Source organism: Lineus longissimus, chromosome 11 (genome assembly GCF_910592395.1).
Source record: "Lineus longissimus chromosome 11, tnLinLong1.2, whole genome shotgun sequence".
In the NCBI taxonomy this organism is placed as follows: domain Eukaryota; kingdom Metazoa; phylum Nemertea; class Pilidiophora; order Heteronemertea; family Lineidae; genus Lineus; species Lineus longissimus.
In genome coordinates this window covers 15407550-15430143 of record NC_088318.1, presented here as the reverse complement: position 1 = coordinate 15430143, position 22594 = coordinate 15407550, and the positions used below count along the sequence as shown (strand labels likewise).

At 41.5% G+C, this 22594-nt stretch overlaps 2 protein-coding genes across 4 annotated transcripts in view; both read left to right on the top strand.

Moving 5' to 3' along the window:
- Positions 1–257: 257 nt before the first annotated feature.
- On the top strand, positions 258–11644 carry LOC135495971 (BOS complex subunit NOMO3-like). The gene is made up of 27 exons (XM_064785036.1): positions 258–419; positions 1104–1239; positions 1422–1522; positions 1760–1863; positions 2300–2372; positions 2736–2813; positions 2984–3283; positions 3531–3587; positions 3884–4083; positions 4375–4549; positions 4740–4952; positions 5154–5217; positions 5412–5548; positions 5798–5949; positions 6271–6369; positions 6485–6613; positions 6855–6937; positions 7335–7494; positions 7852–8095; positions 8256–8383; positions 8769–8913; positions 9227–9313; positions 9502–9612; positions 9832–9933; positions 10090–10209; positions 10533–10625; positions 10851–11644. The coding sequence occupies exons 1-27, from the start codon at positions 282–284 to the stop codon at positions 11010–11012; spliced, it is 3591 nt and encodes a 1196-aa protein (XP_064641106.1). The 5' UTR covers positions 258–281; the 3' UTR covers positions 11013–11644.
- A 1791-nt stretch (positions 11645–13435) lies between these two features.
- LOC135495412 (ATP-dependent RNA helicase DDX1-like) overlaps positions 13436–22594 on the top strand; it is a 109715-nt gene continuing 100556 nt past the window's right edge. The window contains exons 1-12 of one of the 3 annotated variants that reach the window (XM_064784019.1): positions 13436–13452; positions 18097–18148; positions 18427–18490; positions 18826–18855; positions 19083–19167; positions 19308–19361; positions 19474–19560; positions 19907–20067; positions 20177–20249; positions 21595–21671; positions 21922–22036; positions 22385–22446. In XM_064784019.1, coding sequence (XP_064640089.1) covers positions 18099–18148; positions 18427–18490; positions 18826–18855; positions 19083–19167; positions 19308–19361; positions 19474–19560; positions 19907–20067; positions 20177–20249; positions 21595–21671; positions 21922–22036; positions 22385–22446 — 858 coding nt within the window. In that variant the 5' untranslated portion in view covers positions 13436–13452; positions 18097–18098. Of the gene's footprint in view, positions 13453–16890; positions 16932–17366; positions 17517–18096; positions 18149–18426; positions 18491–18825; positions 18856–19082; positions 19168–19307; positions 19362–19473; positions 19561–19906; positions 20068–20176; positions 20250–21594; positions 21672–21921; positions 22037–22384; positions 22447–22594 lie in introns of those variants that run through there. The other 2 variants (XM_064784017.1, XM_064784018.1) reach the window with 2 other exon arrangements.

Genomic DNA, 22594 nt, shown 5'->3' with positions numbered 1-22594 from the left:
TTGACTATACGAATACATGTTTGCCTTCTGTCTGACACATTGTGCGATGGGTCTATTATGCAATACACAAGCACTGATGGGGACTTTAGGCAAGAGGAGGGGGTTACATTGGCCATCTTCCGGTGCACTATGTCCACATACGCCGTGGTCATCCCCATCTATTAATAGACTTCAGCCCCAGTGACGTATTTACGACAAATCCCAAAACGAGGCCTCACCACAGAATTGGGGGACCAAGAATGATCAGCCAACAAGCGTAAACTTGCCGGTCCATCAACAAAATGACCCGATATTTACTGTTTTTTACTTGTTCTATTGTTAATTTATTCCATTTGATATATCCAGTAGCATCCCAGGATATCCTAGGTTGTGGAGGATTTGTAAAGTCTGATGTAGAAATAAACTACTCTCTTGTAGAGGCAAGTAAAAGATTCTCAGTTCACACACGTACGCACCATGTCCATGACCATGCAAGCCAAATGCATGACCGTCACCATACATAGGCCCACCGTACCTAAAGTACTATTCGTAATATTAGTAGTGGCATACCATACATTAAGACCATGATTCCAGTACCATGATTACTCATACTGTACTGTGAGCTGATGATATAGATATTGTACATGGAACAACAGGGGCATGCACACAGTACAGTACTTGGTGCACGCATATAGGGTGAATTGATTCTGAGACTGAGGTACCAACGGCACCCAGTTGCGGAGACCACTCTACCACTGAATCATCACCATGGGATACTTGCATGTTAACATAGGCCTTTTCTTCGAAGAAGACGAGTCTGCACCAAAACAAATCAAAGACCCACACTCCAGAGTTGGAACACATCATTGGTTACCACTTATCATTATATCAGGTATCATGCAGCAAACGAAAGACTTGTGTGTTTCACCTGGTGACCTGGAACAAAGGCTAAGGGTCACACTCATGACATGGTCCTAATCAGCGTCTACCATACAACATGGGCCTTTTCGACAAAGATGAACCAGTGGCGAAATGAAACAAATGCACACACTCGGAACTCGTCAGTAGACAGAAGTTGTATATACACAAGAGCCCAATCTAAATTTTCTTTCATGATTTTTCAGGTAAAACTCTACACCAAACAAGGAAGTCTCAAGTATCAGATGGATTGTGCCCCAAACAATGGATATTACATGATCCCTGTGTATGACAAGGGGGTGTACGTTCTTAAAGTAGAGCCTCCGAAAGGATGGGAATTTGGTAAGTATAGGATAGTAATAATATGTCATGGATTTGCACCCAAATGCCTGTTGGTGTTTTCTGTATGAGTGTAAAATACATAAGCTCTACTGAACAGGCTCTAAATGTTGACCAAAAAGAAACAGATGCGGCTTCTACAATGTACATGTACTTGTTTTTACTAAGTATTTCTTTCACTCTAGAACCAGAAAGCATTGAACTCAACATTGACGGGTCAACTGACAAATGCAGCAAAGGAGAAGACATCAATTTTCAGTTTGTTGGCTTTGCTGTGGAGGGCAAGGTGAGTTGTATATTCATCTATTTTCATTGTCAATGTAATTGTCATGAAACTTTCTTAAAAAGGAGGTTTTGAACGAGCTGGTAAAAACCTAAGGCTGAGAGGAAAACATTTTCACTTTCCACCTTTTTCTCCCTTTTCTCCGTCTGTGACAAGCACCTTCTTTTGACAATGCACATCACAAAATCAGACTGCTAAAAGTTCTATGTGGTTCATGTTTTTCTTCTTACTCATATAAAGGTTTTGAGCAAAGGACAAGACAGGGGACCAGAAGGTGTGACAGTCAGCCTCAAGAAGAAGGATGGAATGCCGTTGAATACATTACAAACTAAAACGGATGGAAGGTAAGGAAAATACTACTTGCAACAATCGTTTCAACTCGACAACTGACCATTGAATAAAACGATTTACACCTGACAACTGCTGGACGCATTCAATGACTGAGAAGCCTCATAGCCTCTTTTAACACTGCTGGCTACTCAAATCAAATAGATGTATGACTGGTTTGATCCAGTGGAGAACTCAGGATTTGTTATTCAGTATGAACCGGTATGGCTTTCAAGGAACTGAAAATCCCCCCTTCTCATTCTGTCGGATGAGGCTCAGGGGTTCGTGTGTAATGTTGGATTCCTTTTTACTCGTACGTTTGTGCTTAATATTCGGAAGCCAATTGCACCCTAAATGTAAACACTGTGAGCCTAAATACGCTTAAGTACTTTAAGTTGCAATATTTTCCTATTTCTTGTTCGCTCTTACTTTTCAGTATTTTTGTTATTTCAGATTTTTCTTTAAAAAAGTTTTGCCTGGAGAGTATGAAGTTGAAGCAAGTCATTCTCACTGGCTCTTTGAAAAGGTTAGGTCTGGGATCATTGAACAATCTTAGATTCTTTATTCAACATCCTGCAAAAAGATTCCTTCAGTGCCCGCACATGGTAGTACTAATTTGTGCAAAGTTTTATCAATCATCTCACTGTTGAAATTTCCATACCAATGTTAAGTTCGGCCAGGGTTGGATCTAAACACCTGCTTATGCAATGTGTTATGATGCACCACTATACATAAAATGTGTTACCCAAGGACCAAAAATTGAGGAAAACTGCAACCTCAAGAGAGCCTAAGCTTGGCACCAACCTAAAAGAAAATCGAGTTGAGAACGCTGACATCTTGTCTTTAAAAGTTCTATCTGTACCGGTATCTATTCTATTTCCTATTCCAGAGCAAAGTGTCCGTGAAGGTGGATGTGACAAACGCAAAGGTTCCAGCCAGCCTTGTCGTTCACGGATATGATGTCAATGTGAGTTGGTCTTAACCAATATGTACTCTAAACCTAGAATTCTTTATTTTGATCTGTCTGTCCTTGCGGCTTTGGTTGCCAGACAACATTGTATTATGTTAGCTTTTGTCCTGCACATTCATGCAGTTATCAATGATCTAATCTGATGTCCCACCTTATTTCATTTCCAGGGCCAAGTCCTAAGTGACGGCGAGCCCGTCCGAGGAGTCAACTTTCTCTTATTCTCATCAACTGTTAAAGCTCAGGATATAAAAGGCTGTGATACGACTCCAGTGAAAAGCTTCAAGGCACGCGGTGGCAAACAGCCGCTCTGCCATGTTGTCTCAAACCAGGATGGCTCCTTTTCAATCTCAAGTGTACCAACAGGGGAATATTCTCTTATACCCTTCTACAAGGGCGAACAAATCACTTTTGATGTCTTACCTGCAAAAAAAGAGTTCAAGGTTGAATATGGCTCGGTGGCCTTTCAGGTGGGTGTCTTGTTCTTGGGTTATGAAAAAGCCTAATACCAGACTTGAAAAGTAAAATCATTTCCAGTTTTGTGACTAGATTCCTAAAAGTCATGATGAGCATTTGAACTTAGAAACTAAGTTAGCTGTTTTCCTGTATTGCTAATACACAATTTGAAAACTTCAGATTCCGCTTGGCATCTTCGAGATATCACATGGTATCTTTGTGATACTGCAGCATCTTCAATAACTGTCGTCCTTTTTTCAGGAGCCTTTTCAAGTTGCAGGGTTCTCCGTGAGTGGTAGGGTTCTGAATGCTAAGGAGGTGAGTTCACATCATAAATTTGACAAAACTGCTGGCAATATTTATTGTATCCATAGTACAAAGACAAACTACGACACAGGTTGAATGACCTCGATTAGTCATGTGTTGTCACCCGGAATCAATTCCTTACCTTCAAGACCACATGAATGTACATGTAGGCAAACGGCAGCTCAGAACAAGGCTTTATTTCTATCTGATTGTTGAATCAAGTGATCACAAAGAGAGAAAAAACCATGCAATTGCACAAATGTTTTCCAATTTATTCTTTCACAAGACCTGCTGTGTCCTTTTTTCAGGGCTCTGGAGTCGCAAATGCTGTGGTCTTTGTCGATGAGAAGGAGGTGACAAAAACTAAAGCTGACGGCACCTATCATTTGGTAAACATGAAGACGGGAACATATTCATTGAAGATAACAGCAGAAAATATTGGATTTGATGATTTGACAGCAAAAATTTCTCCAAACACACCTCAGTTGCAGGATATAACTCCTTCAAGGTAAGATGGCAATGTATTAAAGAAAAGCTCAATTAGTCTTAAAAACTTATGTAGCTGCAGTTCAGACCTTTGATGCTCCAAGGGAGTGGAGTTTGAATTTACCGCCGAATCGTTCATTTTCCCTAGCCTCATTTTCTACGTTCGTTGGGGCAACTCATTGCAGTTTACGGGGTGGAAGATTCAACAATGCTTTCACTCACTGTGCAACCCTGTGTGTGAGATATCTAAATGGGTTAAGATGTCATTATTGTGTCAAATTAAACCATTGACGATTGTTTGTTTTTTTTACAGTTTCAGAATGTGTGGTAATATTGTGATTGATAAGATCCCGCGTGGTTTTGACATATCGACCAAGGATCGCAAGGTCGAGCTCCTCACAATGAAGAACGCTGTCCTTGGCACATTGGTAGCTGACGAGTCTGGTAAATTCTGTACTTATGTCAGGCCAGGGAGTTTTAGACTAAAGGTAAGTTGGAAGATAGATATAAAATGATTTTAAACATTAATAGAAAAGAAGAAGAATCAGTTTATTAGGGATGTGACTTTTTCAATTTTTGGAGGATTTCCATTTTTTTCAGTTTGACCGCAGAGATGCTAAATAAGCCACTGTATTTGTAAAATTCGATTGCTGAATATGTTTTGCATTGTTTCTGCAGCCAGTGATAGGAGATGAGGAAGCTACAGCAGGCCTCAAGTTGTCACCAGAAGTCAAAGAAGTGGTTGTCACAGACAAACCGCTGTCGGGCATCATGTTTTCACAGTTCAAGGCCAAGGCGAGCGGCTCTGTCAGCTGTCTGAGTAAATGCGGTGTTGGCATCCAGATCACTTTGGTAGCTGCTGGCAAATCGGGCGATCACAGGACTTACAAGGTGAGCTTATGTTGTGGGTTATCCAAAACAGCATCCACTAGGTTTATAAAGTCATCAAAATAAGACTGAATGGTTTCAAATGAAAAAGGCGGGAAATTCTTCCACATTTCATGACATTTGTGTGCAAGATGAGTTGGCTGTTGTGGTGTTCCTCTATTTTGAAATTGTTCCTGTAATTGAGAGTTTCTTTGTTTATTTTAGGTGGAATCCAGTGGTAACCTTGCAGTGTTTTCATTTGATGATCTGATGCCGGGAAGATACCAAGGTATGCAGTGTCTTGTGTGGTAGTTTCCTCTGCCTAACCAGAGCAAGTGTGCAAGTTGTCCGTTCTTCCAGATCAAAATCAATTCTTGGGAGTTTTTTGTTGAAAATGACCTCTGAATCTTCTAGAAGTCTGTTGCTAAGCATTGTATCGGCCTGGCTACTATGAACATGTACATTTTAATCTGTTTCCTTCAGTTACTCTTGCCGAAGATCAATGGTGTTGGAAGGAGAAAAGCATGAAGTTCGAAGTGATTGACAAAGATGTGACCAACCTTGACTTTGTCCAGAACGGCTTCCTCTTCACTTACACAAGCACCCATGATATGGCTGTGGTGAGTTTTGTTACCAGGTGCCTGGTGGCTAAGTGCTTTTGATTATGACTGCTGCGATGAGTGACAGAATGATATCTTTGCAGGTTTGATAATTGATCATTTTAAAGTTTCAAAGTGAAGTGGTCCACCCTGGAAATTTCCTCTGGCCTTTTGAGCTTTGTAAACTTTCGGTGTTACAGTATAGATATTTTCTCACTTGACAGTGTTGTCAAATGTGTAGTTATGTTATACTTTTTGTCTCTTTTTCAGAACTATCATGTTGAAGATGGTAAAATGAAACAGTCTGGTTCTGTGACGATATCAAAAGGCACTGGTATCCAGTGTCTCGCGACAGCTGGCATCTACAAACTAGAACCCGTCTCATGTCATCAGTTTGAAAAGGACTCATATTCTTTTGATATGTAAGTATCCGCCACAAAATTATTTTCGAAAGAGCACATCATTCTTTGCAAAAAATGGGCATACTTCAAATGGAACTTATTGAACAAACAGTTGTCTTCATGAAGGATAACTTTTGAGGGCAGTCAGGCACAGGAAGAGGGTTACCATGAAGCATGAGCCCTGTAATGTACTATGCAATTTTTCTACAGGAATCTTTATGTTGCCTAATGAACCAAGTTAGCTCGCGTGCTCTCAACTCGAAATCTTTGTTTTGAAAGAGTGGTATCAAGTTGTTCGCGGGATGCAATTTCACATTTGAAAATGTATTTTTTCCTTTACAGTAACAATCCATCAGTTGTCACATTCACCGCTATCAAACATCAAATCGAAGGCACCATCACCAGTCAGCATCTCTCAAGAGACATCATGGTCACATTAAGGTATGCCCACTGAATCTAGATGACCATTTTGGCGTAACTTTCCAAATCTCCATGATTTGCTTGTAGTCCTACTCTTTGTGATTACATGTACTCATTAGTTTTATTCTCCTTTCAGTTCGTCGTTGAGTTCTGATAAGTCTGATACGTACGGTCCATTGAAGGCTGAGGGAGTCACAGAGCACAAAGACAAGAAGAAGCCAGCTCCGAAAGGACCCTTCACTTATAAGTTCAAACACTGGGCTCGGTGAGTCATATTTTCTGACAGCCCTTGACATCAGGTTTGAAAACATAGTCCTGGTACTTTTAAAGATGACTGATATTTTTTAACTCCTTTTCTGAAATAAGCACTCCAAGTAAAAAATTTGTTTTTTTACCATGTGAAACATTATTGGTATTTATTCCCAAACTCTGCAGTAAAGGTTTTTGAAGTATCCCAATTTGTCCTCTTCCACTTATAAGCCTATGTTACATCTTCTGTTGTGAAGGTCTGGCGAGCGTTTGACTGTAATGCCATCATCCAAGGAACTCCTATTTTACCCGTCATTGAGAGAGATATTGGTTGAGGGAGGTATGTGTATTCTCTTTCTCATTTATATTGGGATGTAAATGGTACATCAATGGGGGTCATTATCAACAGGAACAATTAACATAGATTATGGCAATGGAGAAATGTTTGCAGAACTCCTATTCATTGTATAATTTCGAGTTACATGTATAGAATCTGCAGCAATCTCATCAAGGATCTCCATCTCTCCAAGTAAAGGTCAAGCTCCTCTCTGAGTAGATACGACCTGAGACTGAAGGTCTTTTCAACCCTTCAAGTCACATAATGGGGGTTGCCACGTACTTGGAGTGAGACTTCGAACTATTAAGAATCACTGTGCCCATACTAGGGCAATCAGAATGTCAAAGCGAAAAATATGTAGACATAATTATTCTTAAGTTTGTAATGTTCTCATTTTCAGATACGTGCCCCGGTGATGTGGTGGATTTTGAAGGTCGCATGGGTGTTTTCATCTCTGGCAAGATCTCCCCGCCGCTGTCCAATGTGGAGGTGACTATCACTGCGGAGGGGGCCGTGGATAATGTCATTGTTGCCTCTACAGATAACAAGGGCTCATACAAGTAGGTCACACATCAATCCATTCATCTTTGCTTTCAAAGGTTTTAGTTGTTTGAACTACCATATTGAAATAGAATGCCTTGATCTCTGATTAGACACCCAGGGGCTGAGGCCGTCCGTCGTCGTCTTGGTTTGGGTGCTGAGTATCCTTCTACTACATGTATATGCGAGAGCTGCAACTGCTCAAGTTTTTGTTTTGGTGTTGTCCATCTCCAAGATGAAAGGCCTACTGTAACTGATGAGCTCTGTCGATTATTCTCAGAACTATTTACTGGTATACCTGATGTTTGGTTTTTTGGGTGTGACATGTCATGTGACAGGTGGACTCTTGATTGAATTGGCTTTCTTCTTATCTGCAGTGTTGGGCCATTGCATGACAATACCGAGTATGTCGTGAAGGCGGCCATGGCCGGTTATGTCATGACACCAGTTGATGGGAAACAGGGCCATTTCAAGGCTTTCAAACTCGGCCAGATCTCAGTGGATGTGATGGATGAAGATAAAAAAGCATTGGGAAGCGTCCTGTTGTCTCTGAGCGGTGGTGGCCAGTACAGAAGCAACAACCTCACCCATGACAATGGGAACATGATCTTCACTAACCTGGTAAGTTATATATATAGGCCTTTTATGTAGTCACCGGTCAACTGGCCTAATCACTTCAACACAGTATCCAAGTCCAAGTGCTTTGAGTAAGGATTCCCTTGAAAGAGCTTTAAGTGTAGCATAAATATAACTGAAAAACTTTTTACCTCCTTGCCTCTAGAGTCCTGGACAGTACTTCCTGCGGCCTATGATGAAGGAGTACCAGTTTGATCCATCATCTAAGATGATTGAGGTCACTGAGGGCTCAACTGTCAGTCTCAAGGTCAAGGGAAAGAGAATTGCTTACAGGTATTTTTAAAGTTGAAAAGTTTATATTCTGTTTCGTTTTGTTATGGCATATGCTGATTTTTCCATGGCACCTTACTATGTATGAGTGCTGGAAATCAGCTAGAGATGTTGGAGTCGACTACGGGTTAGACTTGACCCCCTTTGTGGGATCTTGTGCTTGCCCTGGTATAGAGACCAGGTACAATTGACCACAGCTTTTAGTCTCATCTAACAGATCATACCTTGTGAAATGCAAGGAATTGTAGTTCTGAGAATCCCTGCCGGACTTCCATTTTCTTTTCCGCGATCAAAGTCTGGTTGATTACAATGATACCCGGCAGCATTAAGCACTCAGGCCATGAGGCTCCAGCGATTTGGAAATGTCAATTTTGCTCCTCTTTTTCAGTTGTTACGGAAGTGTTACATCTCTAAACGGTGAACCAGAGGCTGGCGTCGTCATTGAGGCTGCAGGGAAAGGTGACAACTGTGCCACCTATCAGGAAGAGACGAAGACAGAAAAAGACGGGACATACAGAATAAGAGGGTTGCAGGTGAGGACAGTGTTGTCAAATTTCATCAGTTGTTGTTACCAACACCAAATCACCTCAGTGGGAGTACACTCACTTTAATAAGTATGCCATCCAGTCATGAATTTCAATCATACTTGATAAACCAACCAGTTATTCTCTGTTTATCAAGTACACAGCATCACATGACGTATTCTGATCATCATACTCGATGTTTGAGTACCGATCATGAATTGAAACAGAAAAGTTCATCATGTTGTGAGGTCTCCATTCTTCTTCAGCTATCATTTAATTCGTATTGTCCTACCATTAAAACTTGAGTTCTGTTTTTCTCCAGCCAAACTGTGAATATGAAGTGAGATTGAAGTCTGGTGAGGTGAATGAACACATCGAGAGGTCTGCCCCTAAGTCTAGAATGGTCAAGGTATGTTAGGCATGAGTTTTTACTCTAAGAGCTGAGGATGTAGGAAGTTTTGGTATGTAGATGTAGTTTTCATGTGAAACTCTGCAACTTTATGTCAAGTCAATTCATTCAGATTATTTTACCTACGGAATGGACTGCTTGGGGATTTGTTTACAGCCACTGGTCTGATGATATCTTTTGCCTACTAGGTATCTCAAGGAGACTTGGGTGATGTCAATATAATTGCTTTCCGCCGTATGAACCAGATGGACCTTAGTGGACGCATCAGCACACCAACAAACTTTTTATCATCTCTAAAGGTAGGTTTCTATATCCATGCATAGACCTTGAATGCAGAGAATAAGCAAAAATATTCTTTCTTTCCAAATTTTGCTAAACAGCTGCCGCTAAAATATCAATTTTGTGAAGCAGTTCATCTTAAACCTTATTTTGGAGAGTGTGTGTTATCGATGAGTAAAGTCTTAACAATTTAACCTCGACTGCCTTCTTAATTGTCTCAGTATAATTTTTATTTGCAGGTTATTCTGTTCAGAGAGGACCAACCAGACTCTCCAATAAGTACAGTCAAAATTGGAGCATCAAACTTTTTCTATCTTCCATCTGTACTGATAGACAACAAGGTAAAGTTTTGATATTTGTTGAATATATTTCCTCAGGTGCGTTGCTGAATTTAGTATGGAGGCATAACTTGTAATGGTAATTTAAAAAAACTTTTATTGCCTGACATATTACCTCATGCAACTCCTCCTTAAATGTAACATTGTTTTTAATTTCAGAATTATGTAGTCCGTCTTGAAAGCAGTCTATCTAAATATTCCTACGACTATGAGTTACCAGAGACAACATTCACTGCCAACTCTTCATACAAACATTGTGTAATGGTATTTGATCCTAAGGTGAGTCCAGTTGGAGCGATAGCTTTTCATTTTGATATCAGTTCTTAAGGGTCAAGCAGTAACATCTCGTCACTTAACTGCCAAAATAATGCAGCCGCACCTGGAATAGTAATCAAAACCATGCAGGATCTTCATGCAGTGGTCGTGTGGATCATAATCAGAGAGTCAAGAGAGGTCCCTGGTTTGCACCCGACAGTCGCCATGAGACTCTATAAGACCTTTTCAGCAGCCTGAACATTTCAACATGTTATCACAGTAAGTATTTGTAAGGTCCATCAAATTTTCACTAACCTCTTCACGACTTTAACCTTATATCTTTGCAGATGAAATCAACTGAACAGGAGTTGAACCATGGCTCTTTCCTCATAGTCCCCCTCGCTGCCTTGGTTGTACTCTTCTCATACCATTTTCAAAAGGTGAGGCAATTTACGTTGTGGGTCTTCACTGCTACCTCGGTTTATATTAGTGCAAGCATTTGACATTAACTTTTCTTCAAAACACAACTTGTAATAAGTGGATTTAGAGCCGCTGAATGAAAAAAATGAAGCTTACATGTACCCCTTCATTCAGGCGTTACAAGCTTACTTAGTCTATGGAGGAAAATGACATGTTGTAACGACTTAGGACTTGTTCCTTTTCAGATCAAACCATACCTAGCGCAAGCGACTGGTCGCTTGTCATCAAACGCTGCAAAGAAGAATTCGAACCAGACAAGTTCACAGCCTGCCCCGTCATATGATCCATCCCTTTTGGAAACTGATGTACCAAGTGCAAAGAAAAAAGTCCGCGTTCGAAGAACATGATCAAAAATATTTTAGAGATTATTTGAGAGGAAGTGTCTGTTGTATTTATATCTTGCTATGTGTTCCGGAACATCTGTGGAGTGGAAGCACTCAGTTTTACTCATACGTAGAAGTTTGCAGCAGTTTATATGACTTGCATGATGTAAAATGGCAGACAGGGTCGGGAAATAAACAAAACCACACCTATTCCAGGCATGAGAGTCTCCGTTTTTTGCTTCAATTCAGGTTTTTTTGTCAGGTTCTGCTTATGCGTCATTCCATTAGGTTTTTCAGTCTCTTCGCACTCTCGTGCCTGCCTTTAGGATGCCCCTTGGAGTGATCGAATTTCATCAGACAGGATTAAGCGATGAGGCTTTGTTATGTTTTCCCTCCTCTGCCATTATATCATACATGACATCTTCACGCTGTACAGTCTTTTATAGTTTTTATATCAACAATCATGAATTTTTATACTGTAATTTGGACTGATTCCGCAAATATCTTCAAGTATCTCAAGACACACCTCACTTACTTGTTTGTCCACAGAAATTGTGTGCATGTACATGAACATGTATGTGTAACTGTATGACGCATTTTGAAAAAAAAATCGACATTCACAAAAATTCAATAAAAATAGTAAAATTGCCGTTAAACATGTTTATTTCATTGATGAATAGCAGGAGCAGACGCCACTGAAGACAATGTTTATGTCTGAGATGTGACTGTGTTGATGTGACTGAATCCGTGTCACATCACCCCATTGAAGACAGTGTTGATGGTCCATGAATCAGGTTGTGACTGGTTCTGAGACAGAATCAGGTTGTGACTGGTTCTGAGACTGAATCAGTGTCACAGCACCTCACTGAAGGACTGTTGATGGCCCAAGATGACTGATTATCGACTGAATTTGTATTACAACAGTTCGAAACGCCAGCCGACGTCTCTCTGTGGTCATGCAGACTCGTGCACTTTGACTGGTCATACTCCAATAGCCTTCTTCGAGAATCTAATGTTCCTTAAGTATAGGGGACAACATCGGAACCATTCTTCATTTTGTATTGCATCATTCTCACTATTTGAACTCAAGCAGCCTACTTGTGTATCTGAGCTACCTCGGACAACATTACGTCTTTGGTAGAGCGTCTATTTTCCCTTAAAGAAGGGCTCAACAAGCCCAGCCTGGTCATTGAGACAACCCAAGTAGCCTACTTGACCTGAGGCAGCGCAAGTACTTCAGACAACATTAGGAATGTCTGCTTTTTTTGGCCCAACCTGGCCATTGAGATAACAAAAGCAGCATACTTGCAGTAGCTCCTAATTGAATCCCAGGTACCTGAAGTAGACCATGTACCACGGATAACATCAGGACTCCCTGCCAAGGTAGAGCATCTATTGTGCACTCGAAGACCGGCCAAACGTGGCCTTTGAAACAGCTCTTGTAGCCTACTTGAAGTAGCCCATGAACAAATCTCAAGCAGTTCATATGCCTCGAGTACCTTGCAAACCTTGGGCAAGATCAGGGCCCTTCTGCCTTAGGTTGGTTGGTGGTCCAAGACAGTCAGAAATGTGACCTCGCTTATGAGAGTTGGTTGGCATCACAACACTCCACTGAAGACAAATGTTGATAGCCCCAGATGATACTGTTGTATTTGCACAGGTTACAAACGTAATCAATCAGGGGGCAACGTTGATGCGTCTCCATCCAATGAGGAGCCGCATCAATGCTGACGTAATTGATCACGCTGGGGAGAATGGAGGATTAAAAGTAGACCGTGGGAATTTTCACAGGTATCTTATCTGAACCCAATTCCAATAATCCCGCACACTTAATTCCAAGAATTACACATTACAGTGCTACTCATAAGAAAGGTTTTACAATTACTATACAACAATACTGTGGCGACAACTCAGAACCAGTAGCACAACTCCCCAATGGGAGACAACGTGGTGGTCCGAAATGAGACTGTGAACTAGCATTAGCCACCATTAAATATAAACATTGATGGTTCGAGATGTGAATGTAGTGACTAGACTGAATCAGTATCACAACACTCCACTGACGAAAGTGAAGTAGGTCCGAGATGTGACTGTGTATCAGAATCAGGACCCATTGAAGGCAAACATTGAGTGACGAAAATGAACAGTGCTGGTAGTCCGAGACTGTGACTGTAATGACGAGACAGAAGACAAATGTTGATGGTTCGAGATGACTGAAGTGACTGGACTGAATCAGCAGCACAAATCCCCGATGCTGGTGGTCCGAGATGTGACCGAATCAGTATCACAACACTCGACTAACGACAGTATTGTTGGTCTCAGATGTGGCTGTCAGCAGCACAATCCCACAATGTTGGTGGTCCGAGATGTGACTCTGTATGAGAATAATGCCCCATTACAACGTTGACGGGCTGCGATGCATGTGACGGTCGTTATGATATTACATCACATGGGAGGTCTTCAGGTATGTCCCATATACGTCTCTACCTGCATGCGAGGGGGGGGGGGGGTGTCACTCACGAGCCTGGGGACTCAGGTATTTGGAACTGTAACATGTCTCACAACACAGGTACCAAATTGGGCCTGTCTTCATAAGCACAGGGAGATAGAAGCTACCCATGGCAGAAGGGTCCTGAAGTCATACGCTCATGTAACCCATGTGTTGTACCGCGCATATACACATGTAGAGGTATCAGTTTGGGCCTGTCATTAAGAGCGCAGTGAGATAGAGTCTCCATCCAAGGCTAAAGGGTCCCGATGTTGTCCAGGATGAGCTAGAGCTCGGGAGGGGGAGGGGGAGGGGGTCTTCAGGTCACGTCTCCATCTGATGTGACGAGGGAATCAGTTACTAGCTCTGGGAGGTCTTCAGGACTATCACATTCACGGCTCTATCTGAATATCAGAACTTTCACATTCACGTCTCAATCTGACTGTGATCGGGGAATCAATAACCAGCTCTGGGAGGTCTTCAAGACTGTCGCAATCACGGCTCTATCTGAATGTCAGAACTGTCACATTCACGTATCTGTATGAATGGGTTGGGAGTATCAATAACCAGCCCTGTGAGGTATTTAGACCGTCACAACCACGATGTTCTGGGCCACCCTGTATTACATGAACTTGTCGCGCTGTTCAAAGACAACGGAGCGAAAGTGAAAAACGAAGACATTTCTGTTTTCCACCGCAACGGGCCTGTGTATTTTACCGTCGCTCTATATTGTTACCTGCAGAAATGTCTTCCGGCCAATGAGACAGTAGTGCACCATATATCTTTTGGATGTGCCCTCCCCTTCATAGCTCGCCATGTTGCCAGAGAGTGTACCAAGTATTTGCTTGATGTGCGATCCCCCTTCACTATGCGTACTCTGTCAGATCTAGATGTGTACTCTCCCAACGTAGTGCACCATGTTTCTACAGGGTGGACCTTGTCTCCACCCTAAGGAAAAATGTGTCTCGTTTTCACATGGTGAATACCTGATCATTTTCATGAAGGGATTGCATGAAATCAGAACACCAGACCTGAAAAGACAGCAGATACTGCAACAACCATACCATAACATGCTGCCACAACCAGACCTGATAATACAGCAGCTGTCACAACCAGACCTGATGAGATTGCAGATACTGTCACAACCAGACCTGGCGAGATAACAAATGCTGTTACACCCAGAGCCAAGGGCAGCACGAGCAGATCCACAACTGATAATCCATCTCAAAGCAGACCGATGAACGAGCTCGATAGCAAAGATTACTTCGGAGAAATCCTCAACCCGCGTTCATGTTTTGAAACATACTGAACCTATGATGCGACCACTGGTCAATTGGAAGGATAGAGGTCCTTTATCCCTCTGCTTTGGAGAAGGGGTCCTAGAGTCACAAATCACGTCTCTTGTCTTCCTGGATGAGATAATACTGGTATTCCACTTGCGGACAACATCAGCTTTGTAGCGTAGCGGATCGAAGCCTATTTTAATGGACTATGAAATGAGACAGCTGCACTCTGAATTCTGTCCTCACTCAAGGCAAATCAGGTCTCTTGTCTTCCTGGAGGAGATAATACTGGTATTCCACTTGCGGACAACACCAGCTTCATAATCTTACCTCGATGTTGATGGTAGGTCTATAGGTCCATAGCTCAGAGTGTTGGAATGAAAAGTATCCTATATTGACAGAGACACATACAAAACGCCACCTTAAAAAGCAGAGACTAACACGGCAGAGCATTGTTGCAACCGACTTGGCTTTCAGCTGGGACAACTTAGGTTACAGCCTTTATTCATTTTCCTCATACTTTTTTTTATCTCTGCTGGGTACTGACTCAAGTTACTGTCTCAATTGACTATGTCCTAAACCCTATCCTCAAAGACATGGTTTATATCAACGACACTACAGCAGCTCATACCATAGCTGGGACAAAAATGTGTACCTAGAAAAAATGATCATGATACATGGACCATTCTCAAACTCAAATGACCTATATATATACGGATTCATATACTGTGGCCCTATGTTGTATATCTGCTAGGGATGACCGTGTGTTCTTTAGAAATTACTTTTGCCAATGGCCCTGACCATTTTCCTTGGATTGAGCTAACTTCTCTCTGACAGGTACAAGCTGGACGTTATTCCAGTGCATGCATCATAATATGACTTGGTGTAAGCCAGCATCTCAAAATTTTCTGGAAGACATTTACAGCCTTGTCTCTCCCACAGCAGTCATCGACTGGGCCTGCTGTCTTGGACTGACCTCTCACTGTGCTCTAGATGACATGCACACCAGGGCCTACTGCCTTAGGCTGAACTATCCTCTCACCATGTTTGTGAAGACAGGTACAACATACTTGGCCGTATCTTCTATACCGCAGGCACAAGGGCCTACGAAAAAGTTCTTGGATTCGTCGACGTAAATTCAGAATTGTAAAAGCTACTGTCACCAGCTTGGTTGTGACAGTGTCCAGGACGAGTAAAGCCGGCTGGTAACTACTATTCAGATCATGGACATTGTAGCAGCTACTGTCACCAGCTTGGTTGTGACAGTGTCCAGGACGAGTGAAGCCGGCTGGTAACCCGCACTATTCAGATCATGGACATTGTAGCAGCTACTGTCATCAGATTGGTTGTGTCATGGTCTCTATAGGGAGATAGGCCAACAAGACATAGGGGAGCAGCACAGACGTTTGTCCCAGAGAGCGGCCTGAATATTCAATGGGTGTTCAGGATGCTTCCAGCGCATGATATTGCTCCTGTATGGATAGGCCTACAATAAGTTTGCTTCAAATTCTCCTGTATGGATACGCCGCATTCGTCCCAAATGATTCTGAACCTTCCAGCACTAGCGACAGGGTGTTCTTCAGTATGAATACGATCAGCCACGAGAGCTCTTGTGTTCCGCTCGTGGTATCCATACAGGAGAAGTAGCCTACCACGTGGCTGGCATGGCCCGCACGTAGCTCCACATCACTAATTGACCAATCAGCGTAGGAAAGTAGTGCTTTAAGAAATCAATGCTGTGGTCTCACTGTCCAGTAGGGGTGCTATCTGTGCAATCGGAATGTAGTTTCTCTGATATCATGAATTAAAGTTGTTTCTAGTGAACATTCTGATGAACTTTGAGCCTCGTGAAACGTGTTGGACGCGTGAAATTAAGACAAAAACGACCCCAAAAACTTTAGACACCCCAAACCCTGAAATTATCATGGTCATGACCTGTCAAAATTCTAATGGATTCATGCCCTGGGTGAGGTGTTTCTACCCTGCGAATATTAGGTTCGAGTGAGATATTGGGAAAAAGTTATGGCAGTTGATGTCCAAAGAAAAATGGCTTAAAATCTATTAGTGGTAGGTAGCTACAAGGAATAGGCATGGTGTTTTCCTAATGATATTCCGATATTCCACGACATCTGGTGTTGTAAGACGGAATTATCGAGATGACCGCTTTTGAAGGCAAGTCGTAAAAATAAGGATTTGTAACAGAAAATACGGGTTGCCATTTGAAAAGGTGTTGTCGATACCTTTCAGATACAACATATCTCAATGTTACCCCAGGCCCATCCAGAAATGCGCCTTACTCATTGAGATATGTAATTTATTTCAGTTGTCGGCTCTTGGCGCTGGTAAAAACCCAAGATGGCTGCGCCCATGTGTCGCATTTTGGCCAAAATTAGTTTCATTTATCTGCTTGATACGGTAAACTCTGATATCAAATTGTACGCGTTAGTTACTTAATAGGCTCGTTACATGATTTACTTCCGAACAAGTGTATTTTGACTTAAAGAAGTCTTACTGTTTCTGTCAAAAATCTACTTGAATGTTCTTTTTTATTCATTTTCCGATCTACCAGTGCTGCCACCATGTGTCGGAATGGGTAATCAAGATCTGAGACGCCTTTCCCGCGTTTTATTCATGATTCCACGTGGATTAATTTAAAGGGCCAGAACTAGTCACTGAGTCAAAAAAAGAAATGAGCAAAACGTGGGAGCCATGGTTCGATCTATATCTCGTCCAATAGACCAACAACACTAACTCAAAGTATAATACAATTTATTGAATAATAACCGAATCACGAAATAAATGTTGTGCCAAAAATACTGAAATCTTAGTTCCTCTTTTTCCATTTTAAGTTCTCTCCCTCAACCATGGCAACATGTTGAAGATTATGAGGCCTGTTGTGTGTGTGTTGAGTTTGCTTTTGAGGTTACTTTATTGATTTTATGCTGCCAGTGCCTCCACAGGAGTGTTTCTGTGAGTGTGATAGTTATCCCAACATACACAATTAGTAAATCCAGCATTTAAGTGATCCAGCTTTTTGGAACACCCATTGGCCTACATGACTGCATGCTTTTGCTCGCCTCGGCTTCTGTCCTCTCAGATGATTTGTATGCTGTAGGCCTACTGGCTCCCTTGATCAAGCTACTGACATGACCAAATGCTCATCATGGTGAATTGACATGAGCTATGCCTTTTCTCGCTGTTCGAGTCAGTCTGGTCATCCTGAAAGATGCAAAGAAAAACACAATCAAAACAAAAGAATGACAACAACTACGGTTCCAAATAACCAGGTCTATTGTTGGATGTCCCTTGCATCTGTCATCTATTCCTATCTCTTCAGAAATGGGTGTTATGCCCGAGATCGGTCAGGCAGTGGAAGATATGGATTGGAGGTGAGGAAACATAAGATTAAGGTCTTTCCATTTGAAATGATTCTGCAAACTTCCCCTTTGAAAAAAACAACGACATCAAGTCCATCAGGACTAAGGTATGTTTCTAGGAGCTGATAATTGGTCACTTATATACACGTGACCCACTGTCCGCTCTGAGGAAACATGCTTCAGTAAAGAAGAATAAAAAAGCTAGGCTAGCATTCTAACTATCGAAAAGGAAAGCCAAGACAATTGTTATAATAAAACTGCTATTTATCACGATCTGCATTGAATTCCAGCCTGCCCACTGATGTCCAGGCTGAAGCTATCCCGATGATCCTGGGGGGTGGAGATGTACTCATGGTAAGTTAAGTCGACTAAAATTGTCCTCATCCGTCAATTAGTCCTCTACTATAGGGCCTACTAGATGAATGTTTAAAAGCCTGAATGTACAAGGATTCCAATGATATTGGTAGTAGTGCTTCTAAAAGGTACATCTGCAGCCTGCAGGAACTGTGTTGGTTCAGGCTTTGAGAACGGCTTATTTTGAAACATTTAATGAAAAGATCGGATTATTTTTGAAACACAGAGTTGGCTAATATCGCTAATTAGTTGACATTTTAGTTGAAGTTTCCAACATTATAAGTTTCTTTTAATCAATAATCCAAACCACTGCTCATGTTTAACTTCTTTTTCAGGCAGCAGAGACTGGGAGTGGAAAAACTGGGGCAAGTGTTTGTGAAATAAAAATACAACTTCTTTCTCTCTCACAAGAACTAATCCTTTTTACTGTTGTATTATTCTATAGGGCCTAGCTGTTTGAAAATTGAACATATCTATAACACTGGTCACTTGTATAGCATACTTAATCCGAGCAGAGTCTCATCTCAGACATCATAATTGTGGAGAATGTATTACTGAGATCTTTACTTGAATTATGGATTGTACTTTTCAGGCCTTCTGTCTGCCTATCCTGCAGATTGTTTATGAAACCATGAGGGATATGAAAGAAGGGAAGGGCACTCAAGTTACTACGAAAGGTAGGTTCCTTTCCCAAGAATTTGAATTTGAGAAATATTTTGAGCTTAATACATGTATGCAGGTTAACAGACAACGTATAAAGATTCATCAGATATTTTATGTTTCCAACTGTGAATTTGAGATTATTTTCTTTCTTCAGCATCTTCATCTAAGAAATGGAAAATGAATGTGTATGATCGTGGTGATGCTATGGGTGAGTAAAAAATCTGTATTTCACAAATTTTTCGTGAGGCCATGATATCCTTATGAAATCCTGGATGTATTATTTGGTCAAATATTAAATGATTAAACTGTTTAATTTTCAGCCATTGATCCTGAAGGGAGACTGTGCCAGAGTCGTGATCAGCAAGGATGGCATGGCACAAGATCAAACAAGGGCGTCAGTGCAGGAGGTCAGTGAGATTATTATTCTTACTATTAATATTTGACAATTTGTGACCATCTTGACCCTCACCCACAGATGCAGCATTGACTTACCTCATTCAGAAAATCAGAAAAACAGGAGTTATAATTTTAACTTTAAGGTCAAAACATCAACTGCAGGTCCATCTGGAGCTGTAGAATATATCTTAGGATTCCACCTACTAAGTAAATGCTATGGAGACATCTAACATTCTCTCCAGGCAATATACGCACTGGAAATTAATTTTGGATATGGATCATGGCGAGCGGATGAGCTGTCAAACATTTATTTTGAATTCATATTCAGTGTTTAATTCTATCTGTGTTAAATTTCAGGCAAATACTACTATGAGGCAACTGTAACTGATGAGGGCTTGTGTCGTGTTGGTTGGTCAACTGCAAAGGCTCGTCTAGATCTTGGTACTGACAAGGAAGGATTTGGTTTTGGTGGCACAGGAAAAAAATCATTCGGAAAACAATTTGACACTTATGGCGAGGTAAGTCTAAAAACTGGGTTGCATTGGCTGATTTGGTTTGTGGATGGCGGTGGAGGGGGGGGGCATTTCCTAGAATTATCTTTTGAAATGCTTTTATTCTTCTTTGCAGGCATATGGCATCAATGACACAATTGGATGCTATCTCGACCTAGACAGCTTCACCATCAAGTGGTCCAAAAACGGTGAGAAGTTACCTGTATTACATGATTTTGGCCTAGAGTGCTTACCAATTGACATCTAATTGTTTCAGGATTTAAAGGATCTATCCACACTAAAATTGAGTAATGAACAGGATTACCCTTTCATTGAGCTGGGCTCATTTATATGATGCTTTTTACACAACACAACCTTTGTTGAAGCAATATCAGAAAGAAGGAATAAATGATAACACCATTTTTAGCTCACCTCTTAGCAGAGGTGAGCTTATCCCATACCGTGGCGTCCGTCGTCCGTCGTCGTCGTCGTCGTCGTCGTCGTCGTCGTCGTCGTCGTCGTCGTCGTCGTCGTCGTCGTCCGTCGTCCGTTAGCAGGGCACGTTTCGTAACTGTTAGAGCTATTGAGTTGAAACTTAGTACACATGTACCCTTATGTAATGACACCTTGGAGACCAAGTTTCGGTCCGATTCGTTTCATGGTTTGGCCACCAGGGGGCCAAACGTTAAAAATGAAAATATGCAATATCTCCCTTAATAGTAGTCGGGAAATTTTGAAAAAAATATGGTAGGTACTTCTAGCAAAGGTGCATCATATATCCTCCGGGTTTTTGATTTGACCTCCTTTTCAAGGTCACAGAGGTCAAAGTTTGCTGATTCACTGAACAGTAGCATGTTTCCTATCTATTTTAGCTAGAAGGTTTTAAACCAGTGTGGACATGTATCTGGGGATTCTCTATTCCACCCCTAAAATTTCGGCCGTTCGGACATCAAATATGGCCGCCAGGCAGCCATCTTGAAAAATAAACACAGTACTATTACTCCGAAACTAATGATCGGATTGCAACCAAATTTGATCTGGATGTATATCTATGTACTCTCTACTAAATCCTTGATTTTTTATCAAATGTGATAGCCAATATGGGTGCCAGGCGGGCATCTTGAAAAATTCTTAGTTTGGCCACCCGGGGGCCAAATTTAATGTCCAAAGTTAAATGTTTGATTGCTCGTTTAATAGTGGTCTGATTTTCATAACATTTTTATGGTAGGTACTCCTAGCAAGGATACATTTCATAAATGTGGGTTTTTGATTTGACCTACTTCTCAAGGTCACAAAGGTCAAAGTTTTCCTATGGCACCGCCATTTTACAATGACGGCACGTTTTGTCACTGCTTTAGCTACAGATCCCTAACTTGGTACGAATGTACCCCAACCATGCTAATGCTTCATCCATCTTCCCTTCACAGGAGGTGAGCACAATGGCCCTGGCCATTTTTCATTTTTTGTTGATCAACATAGAATTTTGTTGAGACTAGCTCCTGAACAATTCATTGGTTGAAGCTATGATTTCTAATGTGACTTGTTTCTTGCCAGGCACTGACTTTGGTAAAGCCTACGACATCCCTGCAAACCTAAGAAATTCCACTTATTTCGCCTCAGTCTGCCTCAAGGTGAGTGATGAGAGTGCTTGATTCCTGAACAAGATGATGTGGATTAGAATCCTTTAAAATACATTTTCTCCTTTCCACTTTAGAGTTTGAAGGTTGGGTGATATGCTCAGTAGGTGATCTAAATTACTCTCTGAGATGGTTTCAGGGTGGCTGAATCAGTTAGGGCAAGGATCTTTTACATTCAAATTTATCAGATATTAAAAAATTGTTGTTTTTTTAAATTCATTTTCCATTTTAACGCTCATTGTAGAATGCTGAGATCAAGTTCAACTTTGGCGACAGTCCATTGAAGTATCCCCCTCAGAGAGAATACAAGGCTCTGGGCAAGGCTGCCACAGAATTTGTCACATCGTCTCAATATGGAGGTGAGTTGGTGGGGGATGTGCTTCAATGGACATGCCTGGGGAGCTGTTTCCTCAGAAGTCAGCACAGCACAGCCAGAGGAGATGTGATTGGTCACAAAAGTCACTTGATAGGGAATATCAGAATTTTTTGGAATGAAGACAAGGAGCTCCGCAAATTTTACACCATATACAACTGCTACAACTACTTCTGTAGAAGCAGTCTGTTGGGCTGCCATGCTGAACCAGGGGTGCCATGGATCTGCCAAGCCAAAGCAGGGCCAGAGCGCCAGGCTGAAGCCACCCCCTCTGATTTTGGTTGAATGTGTGTAAAATGTTGTTCAGCCATTAAAACCTTTGCTGTGTTTGCAGGTGGAGGCCCTGCTGCTTCAAAAGGCCCGGCACCAAATGCCCCATATGCCATCATCATTGAGGTGAGTAACTTTGAAATTACCTTCTTCAGAGCGAGATTTTTTCGTAATCATAAAAAGGGTTATGTTTGTGACTGTTTCATTTTTCTTGATTTGACAGTTACGACCACTCAACTCAGTAAATTTAACCTTAAAGGCTACATTTTTCAAG